We start from the raw sequence: 12,335 nt of genomic DNA on the forward strand, positions 1-12,335 counted from the left end.
GCCGAGTTTCCATAACGTTTCCCCAACAGAAGCATCCTGCGGGCTGGACGTGGCCTGTGGGTGGTAGTTGGCCGACCCTGATGCAGAGGAGAAGGGCCCCGGGCAGAGGGAGCAGCGAAGTCAGAGGGGCCACGAGCCAGGGTCAGTGAGGGAGGGGGAGGGGAGAGTGTCCCCCGGCTGCGAGCTGGGGAGGGCTGGGCCGGGCGGACGGGAGGCCTGGCGCGAGCACGCTGAGAGGGGGCAGGGGCCCTGGGGCGCGGTGCTGGGCGGTCCGGTCCTTCTTTTCCACAGCAGCGCTGGCAGACGTGCGGGGATGGCCTGGCGGGTGGGGAGAGAAGCAGGGCCTGGTCCACCGGCAGCCGGCCGCCGCAGCATCCCTGCATCCCGGTGCTGTCAGGGAACGCATGTGTGTGGCACGTGGTGGCGGGGGTCTCGGTCCCTGCTTCTGTGAACGAAGCCAGGTGGCCCCGAGGAGGTAGGGCCTCAGGCGGGCCGGCTTTGCTGTCAGTCCCCCACCAGGTGTGCGTGCCTCTGGGGCCCGTTTCCTCACCTGGGAACAGGGCTGGCATTGTCCTGTGTGCGCCGGTGAGGCTTAGAGGCAGGTCTGTGTGTAGCCCGGTCAGTAACTGTCCCTCCGTTTCCTCACCTGTGACGGTGGCAGTTTTAGGACAAAGAAAAAGAAGTAAATCCTGGTAATCATTACTCTCCAGCAGGTGACAGAGACTTGACATGGCAGTGAGGCCAGCCTGGGCGTGGTCAATGCCCCTGGTCCCAGCCAGATTCTCTGACGCTGTGACTTCCCTCGGGGGGGCCGGGCTGGGAGCCCAGCAGGAAGGGGGCTCTGTGCTGGGGCCCCCCCAGGCCGCCGTGTTCCAGGTGGTGCTGGCTGCAGAGGCCGCGTCCTGAGCTGCTCAGCTTTGCCGGCTGGCACGTGGAGGCTCTGCAGGCGGGCCCGGCACTTCCGTCCACACTGCGGGGCTCCTGTTTGTTTTTGGCGCTGGTGTAATTCCGTGAGGCGGTCTGCTCTTTGGAGCACAGATGCCTCACTTGACCAGAAGATGGTGGGAAACCGTGGCCACTCCCTTCCGCGGTAGTGGGGCCGCTCACTGTCTGACTCTCATGTATTGTCAGATGGACCTGCTGCTCTGGGAATGGGCCCCTTTCCGACCAACGGTAATCAGTTGAAGCCGTGTGAGGGCAGGTGTTCTCCGTGGGGGCTCCTCCTCGCTGTTGGGGAAGGTGGAGGGCAGGTGACACCTTGTGCCAAGGCTGCTAGGATGTAAATTGCTACACCTCCTGGCAGCGTCACTTGGAAAAAAAGGCATCAGGAGCCTTAAATATAGCCGGTATCCCTTGGAGCTAACGATGCACTTGTAGAAATTTTACTGCTCACGACCACGTATTTTAGAATACTGGACAATTGAAAGTTGTCAGAATGTTCAGAAATCGAGGAAAGGTTAAATAGAAATCCGTATAAAGAAATATATATGGTGGAAGGCTATGCACCCTTGGGGAATCAGTGGTTTTAGACCAGGGGTTGGCAAGCTTTTTCTGTAAAGGGCTGCAGAGCAAGTGTTTCAGCATGTGTTTCAGTGGGTCACATGGTCTCTTTCCGACCACTCAGCTCTACCTCGGTTGTGTGCAGCCATACACGTGAGCAAACGGGCGTGGCTGTGTGCCGCCAAAGTTCTGTTTATAGACATGGGCAGTGGGCTGGTGTTTGCCGACCCCTGTAGTGGAACAATACGACGTGACAACGGTAATACGGTCATGATTTTAAGTTGAGATACATAAGCACGGAATGTTGGAGAGGAAATTTCCTTAAAAAGGACTAGTCATTAAAAGTAAATTGGGCTGGGCTTCCCTGGTGGCACAGTGGTTGGGAGTCCGCCTGCCAATGCAGGGAACATGGGTTCGTGCCCCAGTCCAGGAGGATTGCACATGCCGCGGAGCGGCGGGGCCCGTGAGCCATGGCCGCTGAGCCTGCGCATCCGGAGCCTGTGCTCCGCAACGGGAGGGGCCACAACAGTGAGAGGCCCCGTACCGCAAAAAAAAAAAAAAAAAGGAAATTGGGCTTCATTAAAGTCAGGAACTTCTCGTCATCCAAAGACGTCACTAGTGGGGAGAAAAGGCAAACCACGGGGACGCGGAGGAGACGCTTGCAGCAGGGCTCACGTCAGACTGCATATGGCAGGTGCTCATGAATCAGGAGGAGAGAGGGGCCACATGACGGGGGAGGGAAAGGGGCTGCACTCAAATGACGTACACGGCATCCTTCAGTCCACTGGAGATGCAGGTGAAAACTGCATTCTGATAGCTACCTCCGTGAACCCGTCGGGGTGGCCAGAGCGAAAAGATGTCTGTTACCAAGTGTTGGTAAGGATGTAGGGCAGTGGGCGTTCCCATGCGCTTCGAATGGGAGTGTAATCACTTAGGAAGATTCTTTAGCAAAACCTGTCAAAGGTATGCCCACCTAGTAGTTCTGCTCCCAGGTATATACTTAACAAATTGCGTATCGTGCATTATGAAAGGCAGGTACAAGAGTGTTTATCACAAAAACTTGGTAAAAACCCAAATGTCTGTTAACAGAACGGATTTTGTACATGGAGATATTATGCAACAGTGACAATTTTTTAATTTTATTGTTTTTTTATCTTTGGCTGTGTCAGGTCTTAGTTGCGGCACGCGGGATCTTCATTGCGGTGTGCCGGCTTCTCTGTAGTTGTGGCATGCGGGTTTTCTCTCTCTAGTTGAGGGGTGCAGGCTCAGTAGTTGTGGCGCATGGGCTTAGTTGCCCCGTGACATATGGGATTTTAGTTCCCCGAACAGGGATCGAACCTGCGTCCCCTGCACTGGAAGGCGGATGCTTTACCAGTGGACCACCAGAGAAGTCCCACAACAGTGAAAATTAACTACTGTTTTCATGTTACAGAATGAATGAATTTTTCAAACATAATGCTGAGTTTAAGCAACGAGGCAAAAAAAAAAAAAAAGGTTCTATGTATATAAAGTTCAGAAATAGGCAGAATTTATCCAGGTGTCAGGAGTCAGGGAGGTACCTCTGACACCAGATCAGGAGGTAAGGGTCAGTGGTTGGAAGGCTCCCAAAGGGCCCTGAGACAGGTTCAGTCTATGATAATTCACACATACTTTTTGGGAGCGCACGTGCACACACACGTTATATTTCAGTACATGTTTATTAAAAACTTTAAATGACGTGATCTAAATGTGATAAAACGCATGTGCATGAGTGTGTAATCTGTAATACAGAACAAATGCTAACGGAGATGCCTTAGAGAAATAAAGGGGATGCATGTGCTCGCACAGCTGAGAAGATGCGGCTGGACGTAGGTTGATTTCATCATCAAGGCGACTGAGCGCAGCTCTTCTTGAGTCAGCTCTTCACGGTGGACCTGCAGCTCATGGTTCTCCCTCGTGGTCACAGAGTGGCTGCCGCAGCTCCAGACTGTGCACATTCTCTTTGATTCACAAGCAGCAGCAAAGAAGGCCCCGGGCCTGGCTTTTGTGCCTGCATCGGGTCCCCCCTTTACCCCTGAGCCTGCTGGTCACTGGCTGGTGGGATGGTGTGGCTGTTTAGCTTATTAGCCCATCAAGACCTGTCCTGAAGGAAGGGGATTACCCACCTTCAGGTGGCACATGGGTTGAGACTAGGAAGACGCAGTTCCCAGAGGCTCTTCAGGGCTCTGTTTGAACAAAGGATGCATAGATATTTAGCAGTAAGCACAGTGACGTTGACTTTGGATGTGAAAGCGCTTTAAAACGCAGAAAACACCGCAGGGGATGTATTTGTTCATTTTTCATTCATACATGAATGCACTCAGTGAAAACTTGGGTGCCTGCCATGTGGCTGGCACAGTGAGCGGCTGGCTCTGCGGAGCCTTGTGCCAGGTGCTGCTGGGGCGCTGCATGAGCAGCCTCCTCGAGGGTCAGTCCAGCCTCTGGAGGGAGTGATGTTGAAGGGACACTCGAGGGATGAGGAGGGACACTCGAGGGATAGGCTTTAGAATGTTAGGAAGAAAGCAAGGAGAAAACCCTTCTTACACAGGACGCAAGGACCACTAAATATAAAAGAAAAACTTTGTCCATTGGACTTCATGAAAATGTGAAACTTCTGTTGTTTGAGACATAAAAAGGCAAGCCACAGGCTAGGAGAATATAATCACAGTGCATATATTTGACAGAAAGACTCACGTCTCGAATGTATACAGCACTCATAAAACTCACTAAGAAGACAAGCAACTGATTAAAAAACTGGGCAAAAGATGTGAACAGACGTTTCACCAGAGAAGACAAGCAGTGGCAGAGGGGTTTGTGAAAAGACACGCAACATCATGAATCATTCAGGAAATGAAATTAAAAGCCCTTGACAGAGTGACTGATATTAGAGGTTGACAATACTGAGTGTCAGGGAGGGTGTGGAACGTCTGAGATTCTCAGGTGTTGTTAGTTGGGATGGAAAATGGTATCATCCTTCTGGGAAAGGATCTGGCAGTTTCTTAGAAAACTAAACATACACCTACATTATGACCCAGTAACTCTGCTCCTGGGTATTTACCCAGGAGAAATCAAACTGTATATTCATAAAAATCTTGTGCAAGAATGTTTATAACAAGCGTTATTTAAAATAACCCCAAACTAGAAAAACTCAAATGATCAGCAAAGAGTGAATGGCTTAACAAACTGGTAAATAGCCATACCCTGGAAATTCCACCTGGGGAGAAAGAGGAGTTCACTGTTGGTTCCTGAAAGAATCTCAAAAGACAGCAGGCTGTCATACGGTATTTGTCTTTCCCTTTCCGACTTACTTCACTTAGTATGATCATCTCTAGGTCCATCCACGTTGCTGCAAATGGCATTATTTCCTTCTTTTTTATGGCTGAGTCGTATTCCATTGCATATATGTACCACATGTTCTTTATCCATTCATCTGCTGAAATCTAAACTATGGCACAAATGAACTTATCTGCAAAACAGGAACAAACTCACAGACATAGAGATCAGACCTGTGGTTGCCAAGGGGTAGGGGGGCGGGGAGGGAAGGACTGGGAGTTTGGGGTTGGTAGATGCCAACTATTACATACAGAATGGATAGACAGCAAGGTCCTACTGTTGAGTACCAGGAACTAGAGCCATTCTCCTGGGATAAACCATAACGGAAAAGAATATAAAAAAAGAGTGTCTGTAGGTGTATAACTGAGTCACTGCTGTACAGCAGAAATTAATACAACACTGTAAATCAGCTATACTTCAGTTAAAAAAATCCAGCAGGCCGAGTGAAGGAAACCTTGCCCCCAGGCACAGGTCCCCGTGATTCCACTTACGGGCGATTCTAGGGCGGCAGCCGCGACCCGTGGGGAAGAGGGGGTGGGGGGGAATGCAGAGGGCACTGGGGCGGTTTTGGGGCGATGACACTGCTCCAGTCTTCACGGGGGCAGCAGTTGGCATGGCTGTACACCTTTGTCAGATGTCATGGACCCGTTTCCTGAAAAGAGGCACCTTCTATTTTATCTCTGGTGTGGCAGTAACGTTGACTGAAAAAGTAGAAAATGTAAGACAGGAGTCTGGGCTCTTCACGGCCACCCTTTGCTGCCTGCCGGACCCTTTCTGAGTCTGTATTGGGCCTGCGGCTGCCAGAGCCCAGGAGTCTTTGGAGAGAGGAGAAAACGAGCATGAGAATTTACACATATGTGTGCATAAACACACACACGCACACACAAGCATACGCACGTGTATATATATATATGCATGCGTATATGTGTACGCGGACACACATATACACACATGTATGTGCACACACATGCATAGTTGTAGGGCCTACACACTTCTGAGCTCTCCATGGTGTCCAAGGCATTTAGAGAAGGGGGCTTTCATCTCTCAGTTGTGCTATAGATGAGCGCGGTAAATGCCAGCCTGCTGCGCTGGCTCCGGCCCGCTCTTGTACGGCTGCAGGTGGAGTTCCATCACCTTGGTGGAGGCTGCAGATGCCTGAGCCCAGACCCCATGGAGTGCGGTTGGGGGTGATACTTCCATGGGGCTCAGCTCACTGCTTGTCTTTGTGTCTCTTTCTTCACAACTCATTTGTCCTCCACTCTGTGTCAGATTTCAGAGCGCCAAGCTCGTTTAAGATGTGAGCCTTTTGATTACAAACTTCTCACAGAGACTCCAGGAATTACCATTAACCGTATGTACTTTTCTTGTTTGTTTTCTTCTCACGCAGGGTTACCTTCCTGCCAACGTAGACCGAAGACCAGCCACTCTCCAAAGAAAACAGAAAGAATATTTTGCTTTTATTGATCACTATTATGATTCTAGGACGGATGAAGTTCACCAGGATACATACAGACAGGTGGGGATACTTCTTCTTTTTCTTGTCACTTGAACTACTCGGTGACGTCTGCCTTCTTGGAGGAAATGCTTTATCTGGCAGTTTCCTGATTGGGTCACAGATCTTTATTTTCTAGTAAATAAATAAACTTGAAGACAAATAATGGTGAATTCCCACTGATACTAGCACCTTGTGCATCCCCAGTTCCTTCTGCAAAAGTGGGAAGGGGGCTCTTAATTGGAGCCACAGAACAGGTAGCCCAGACCCCTCGCCATGCACTGAGATCCTCCCCGCCGACCCCCGCCCCGCCCTGGGTGGAGGGTGTCTTGTGACTCAGCGAGCGGCTGTCTGACCAGAAGGTCAGGAGCAGACATTTGTCTGGGTCGGGTCAGACGTGTGAGTCCCCTAGGCCCCGTGGGCGCTGTCCTCTGCTGCTGTCAGGGACGTGATGTAGGTAGAGGAGAGCCATGCTGCTCGGCTTGGTTCTGGAGACACACAGTTCAGTCCATAGCAGAGGTGTAGCCAGCTTATAAGTTTGCTATTTAGTTTAATACAAAATGGATATAATTATGGCTTCTTGAATAGTCAGTTGACAGTGTGCATGATGGGAAAGATACTTAAAATTGATTTACGGTTCATGGTGTATCCAGAATTTGCTGTTAGAATCGCTCGAAGCCTTTATAATTCTTGTCTTTGTAATATGTGAGAATTCAGAATGGTTTGCGCTGCAGTTGAACAAAAAGGTGGTTAGGAATTGGTAGCACTGCCTCGTATTCTGACATGAACTTCTGATTTTCCTGATGTGTGTCAGTATTGAGTATTTCCTCTTGGAAACCCGACCTCTAGGTGAATGAGAGTTGACGAAATTTTCTCCCTCAGATGTGGGATACCACATCTCCTTGTCAGTTTGGTGTGGCGCTGTAAAAAGGTCCAAAGACAGGCCTTAGTGCTGATTGCTAATCACAGGTTCTTTAAGTTAAATGGATTGCTGAAAGGCATCTTCCCCAGACAGACACTGGCAGCTCTGCAGGAAGAGTGACTCGTTTGGGAGCAGGAGGAGGGAGATGGGGACAGGGACCCGCTTCCGTCACCTTCCAGGGCGGGGCCTTCTCTGCCTCTGGCCCCTGCTGCCCACACTGGGGCTTGTCCTCTGTCTCCCACCCGGGTGGCTCCCAGGCCACACGGTGCTGCCACCCGTCACTCTGGGAAACTGATTTGTGATACAGATTGCATTTGGATTGGATCAGGGAAATACTAGCTTACCTGGTTTTTTTTCCACTTCACTGGTTTTAGGGAATGGGTACATTTGGTATTGTGTTGCATGTATTTTTGCTGTGTGTGTGTTTTTTTTTTTAAATTTATTTATTTATTTTTGCCTGCGTTGGGTCTTTGTTGCTGCTCGCAGGCTTTCTCTAGTTGCGGCGAGCGGGGGCTACTCTTCATTCAGTGCGCGGGCTTCTCATTGCGGTGGCTTCTCTTGTTGTGGAGCACAGGCTCTAGGCACGCGGGCTTCAGTACTTGTGGCTCGCGGGCTCTAGAGCGCAGGCTCAGTAGTTGTGGCGCACAGGCTTAGTTGCTCCGCAGCATGTGGGATCTTCCTGGACCAGAGCTCGAACCCATGTCCCCTGCATTGGCAGGCGGTTTCTTAACCCCTCCGCCACCAGGGAAGTCACTTTGCTCTGTTTTTATTCCAGAAAAAGATGTCCAAAGGATGACACGAGCATCTATCAGCAAGATTTACCAGACTGCATTCTATTATGAATTTCTTGAGGGAAAGTTAATTAAAAACGGGTTGCATATATCTTTATTCAGTTACTGTGATAGGTAATAAAAAGCTCCTGTGTTATTGTGAATCCCCCAAATGTTCCTGCATTACTGTAATTCAGCACCGTGTAAGCTGTGGCAGTGTTTCCCGTGGGCCTGCTTGCTTTGTGCTGAGCACACACGCCTCTTGGAGGTGGGCCCTGGGCCGTCCTGGCACGGCCGTTTCAGGCGCTCTGTTTAGGTCAGGGTGGAGCCAGCCTGGGTTTGGGGCTTGAGCACCCTGGTCTCTCCCCGCTGCCCACTCACGGTGTTTGACCCATGGACTGACCTTACCTGGCCGTCTGCCCCGAGGTGTGTGGCCCGGCCTTCCCACAGCACTGGGAGGCCGCAGGAGGCCAGGGTCCCCTGTCTGCTTCCCTGTCCCTCTTCTGTCCTCTGTTCATATGAGTTCTGCGTTTACTCTTCGGGTGAGGATGTCCCGTCCACAGCACACAGAGTCGGTCAGAGCTAAAGGTTCATCTGTGTGTCCTCCCCGCTCTGCGGGTTCTGCAGACTTCGTGGCCGCCCGACCGGCTCAGTTCTGTATGGGGGGCGGGGCATACAGAGCCGGTGCTGGTGTGCACCGTCCTGCCCCCCAGCAAACGCACGACGGGCAGCTAGCTCTTCTGTTACATGGGCTGTGCTGGCCCTCGGCGTGCCGGGGACAGACGTGTGCCCACGTGACTCTGATGGCATGGGATCAGTGCTCTGAGGGCGACCCTAGGGGACGCCCTGGTCAAGGGCTGAGAAGGTTCTGGGCTCCCGCTAGTGGCCAGCTGCAGCCTTCCGACCCCACCAGCCTGGGATGTTCCCTCCTTGTCCTCTCCCTCCAGGCCTCCTTCCCTCAGCTTGCCAGATTCCTCCCCGCGTTGCTCAGTGGGTTTGAGAATGCTTATTTCTCGTCTTCTCTGATGCCGTCTCCTCTGCTCTCTAACTGTCCTCACTGTCCCTGCTGCCTCATCGTCCACGCTCCCTCAGCGCTTTAGTCTGCTGGCCCCTGGCCCAGTTCGTACCCTGAGCAATCTCATCCCCTCCCTTGGTACCACTGATGGGCAGCTGATTTCCAAGTTCTCCCCTGAGGGAAGAGTTCAAGGCGGGAACCTGTGAGTGCGAAAACAATTCCCACATCTCAGAGCCGTGAAGCTGATGGAGCTCTGGGGGCTGTTGATCCACCTTCTTGTTGGATCTTCCCCAGCAGCCCTTTGAGGGACGTGGCAGGTGTCTAATGGGCGAGGATGCTGAGCCCCAGAGCCTGGTGAGGGACCCAAGGCCACGGTGCTGGCGAGGCAGAGTGAGGACACTCCCAGGCCCTGTGGGTCTCAGAACCCTCGAGGTCACGGGCAAGGACGGGGGATGAGCCTGAATCGTAGGCTCCCCATGGTGTTAAGATGTGCACGTCTTCCCGCGGCCTGTTTGGGCCATTTTCCTGGGTTGCACGGGGTGGTAGCATTGGCCGCGGTGGGTGCTCGTGCGGGGTGTTGAGGGCCGGCCTGGATGCCAGCTCAAGCCCTGAACGATCTTATTTGGTTGCGTCTTGAACCCGCAGGTGTGCTGCTCTGCGGTATATGGGGAACTTTGTTACGACTCTCATGTCAGACGGCGGTCAGGCGGGGATCAGCTGATTCTACCAGAGGGTTTTATATGCGTCCTCTGAAAAGTGCCCTGTGTCCCCCAAGGATTTTGTAAAGTGCAGAAAACTGTGGCTGGGGTTTGAAGAAGCTGTCACAGTTGAACACTTGTACACTGTTGATGTGCTTGAATCGCTCCCCGTGTCAGAGGCTGGAAATCAATGTTTGCTAATTGCTATGGATCCTGTTACTAAAGAGCCGAGGGCCTGCTCTGTTCCTAATAACGCAGCCGCCACTGGGTTGGAAAGCGTGGAACAAGCCTGTTGTGCTAGGACGGGGGCGGGGGGGTGCCCAGGCAGACGGAACCTGCCTCTCCTCCACGGGAGAACACGTGACACAGAATTTGTCTTCTCAGAGAGAGCAGACCGAGACCCAGAGCAAATCCGTTGCTGTTATTAACTGTCACCCTTTAATCATAATGCCTGTCTTGATGTTCAGCATCTTTTAAAATACGTGTGTCTTTCTCCTCCATCTGCAGATCCACATAGACATCCCTCGAATGAGTCCTGAAGCATTAATACTTCAACCCAAAGTGACAGAGGTAAGGGCTGAGATCCGGAAGTTCCCTTTCTGGGAGGGAGATGGGTGCCCACCGTCCTAGTGGCTCTACCCACGGCAGGTGAGGGGATGGCCCCTGGGGACAGAATCGCCAACCGGAATTGCTAACTGTTTTTAAAATATTTTTATTGTGCAGTACTGGTGTGTACAAAAGAACTTAATTGGAGTTGTGTATGTAGTTCACACTCATGAGTCCACCACCCAGTTTAGAACCGAGAAGCCCACTCGAGTGAGACTGATAGTGTGGAAGCCACCTGCTGTTCTCACTCGTCTCCAGGCCCCTCCCCAGGAGATGACCTGTCTCCTGACCTGTATCTGTGATCCTTCATGCCTTTAATACATATCACGTGACCCTGGGAAAGCCATGTTCTGGAGCCAGCTCATTCCTCTGTGTAGTCTAATCTCTGCAATTTGGCTTTTTTCATCTACATTATTTTCTTAGATTCAGCTAATCTCTGTGTCTAGTTGTTATTTAAATATTCCACACTTTCTGTTGCTGTTTTTCCTGTTGGTGGACATTTGGGTTTCTATGGTTTGCTATTGGGAATAGTGTTGCCTGGAAGCTGCACGTACAGTTATGCAGGTGCCCCCTGGCAGGGATTTCTCAAGAGCATTTACGAAGAAGGAAGATTGTTGCAAGGTTGGCTGTCAGCCTGTTAAACTTTCCAGATGATGTCAGCATGCCCTCCAGTGGGTTTTCCCGATTCAGCTCTCCCCTGTAGAGGACCGGCCGTCCTGGTGCTCACACCCCTGCCAGGTCTGGGTGTTGCCAGGCTTCTCAAGTTCTGTCTCTGGTGGGCATTCTTCATTTTCCTTTCTCTGATCACCCGTGGAGTAAGCATCTCTTCATGTATTTATGTGCTTCTGAGTCCGCCTTCAGGGAAATGCTTATTCCCACCTTTGCCTGATTTCTTGTGTGGTTGATCTAATTGTATGTTGGTTGCTGATCTTTATATATTAGGGATTCTAATTCTTTGCAGTTTGTATATGGCAGATTCCTCCTCCCACTCTGTGGCTTGTTTCTGACACTTTCTTCTTGATGGCTGTCATGATCGAAGTTCTCAGTTTTCGTGGCATTGAACTTACCCATCTCTTCTATTACAGTTAGCTTCCTGAGGAGATCTTTTCCTACCCAGACATCCTCAAGCCATTCTCCCTCCCTTGTTTTCACCTCAAAGTTATGAAGTGTTAGCATTCACACCTGTTTTAATTCATCTGTATCCGATGGCTGTGTGTGCTGTGAGGTGGGAATCCAGTTTAACGTTCTCCCGTGGTGGCCAGTCCAGCTTATCTCCCCACGTTTGCAATGTCCCTCTGTTCATGCCATTTTCACATTTGCGGAGATCTGGTCTCTGTTTTGTCCCAGTATTCGAGTTACCTTCATTCATTCAGCTTCACCCTAAGTCTCAGTATTTGGTAGGAGGTGTTCACACCCCCTCTTCCTCTTCAAAAGTGATCAGGTCATCTTAAGGCTTTGCTCTTCCACGTAAGTCCCAGAGTCAGGGAGCCAAGTTTTTTTTTTTCTCTCTCTCTCTCTTTATTTATTTTCCTTATTTCTTTTTGGCTGTGTTGGGTCTTAGCTGCGGCACACAGAATCTTTTTGTTACGGCATGTAGTCTGCTCAGGTTTCTCTCTAGTTGCGGTGCTCGGGCTTCTCTCTAGTTGCGGTGCTTGGGCTTCTCTGTAGTTGTGGCGTGCGGGTCTCCTCTCTCTAGTTGTGGTGCACAGGCTCCAGAGCGTGTGGGCTCTGTAGTTTGCGGCACGTGGGCTCTCTCGTTGAGGCACACGAGCTCAGTAGTTGTGGAGTGCAGGCTTTGTTGCCCCACACCATGTGGGATCTTAGTTCCCTGACCAGGGATTGAACCCACATCGCCTTCATTGGAAGGCGGATTCTTTACCACTGGGCCACCAGGGAAGTCCATCTCTCTCGCTCTCTCTTTTTTTTTTTTAATTGAAGTATAGTTGATGTACAATATTATATGTCACAGGTGTACAATATA

At 51.0% G+C, this 12,335-nt stretch overlaps 1 protein-coding gene across 6 annotated transcripts in view; it reads left to right on the forward strand.

Moving 5' to 3' along the window:
* Nucleotides 1-12,335, forward strand: part of TBC1D22A (TBC1 domain family member 22A) — a gene marked incomplete at its 5' end in the record, with an annotated part of 316,544 nt that overhangs the window by 107,987 nt on the left and 196,222 nt on the right. For 5 of the 6 annotated variants that reach the window (XM_079715580.1, XM_079715576.1, XM_079715578.1 and 2 more), the window contains 2 exons: nt 6,239-6,367; nt 10,256-10,318. In XM_079715580.1, coding sequence (XP_079571706.1) covers nt 6,239-6,367; nt 10,256-10,318 — 192 coding nt within the window. The remainder of the gene's footprint in view (nt 1-6,238; nt 6,368-10,255; nt 10,319-12,335) is intronic. The other variant, XM_079715575.1, reaches the window with a different exon arrangement.

The sequence above is a fragment of the Hyperoodon ampullatus genome, assembly GCF_949752795.1.
Source record: "Hyperoodon ampullatus genome assembly, chromosome: 11".
Taxonomy (NCBI): Eukaryota; Metazoa; Chordata; class Mammalia; order Artiodactyla; family Ziphiidae; genus Hyperoodon; species Hyperoodon ampullatus.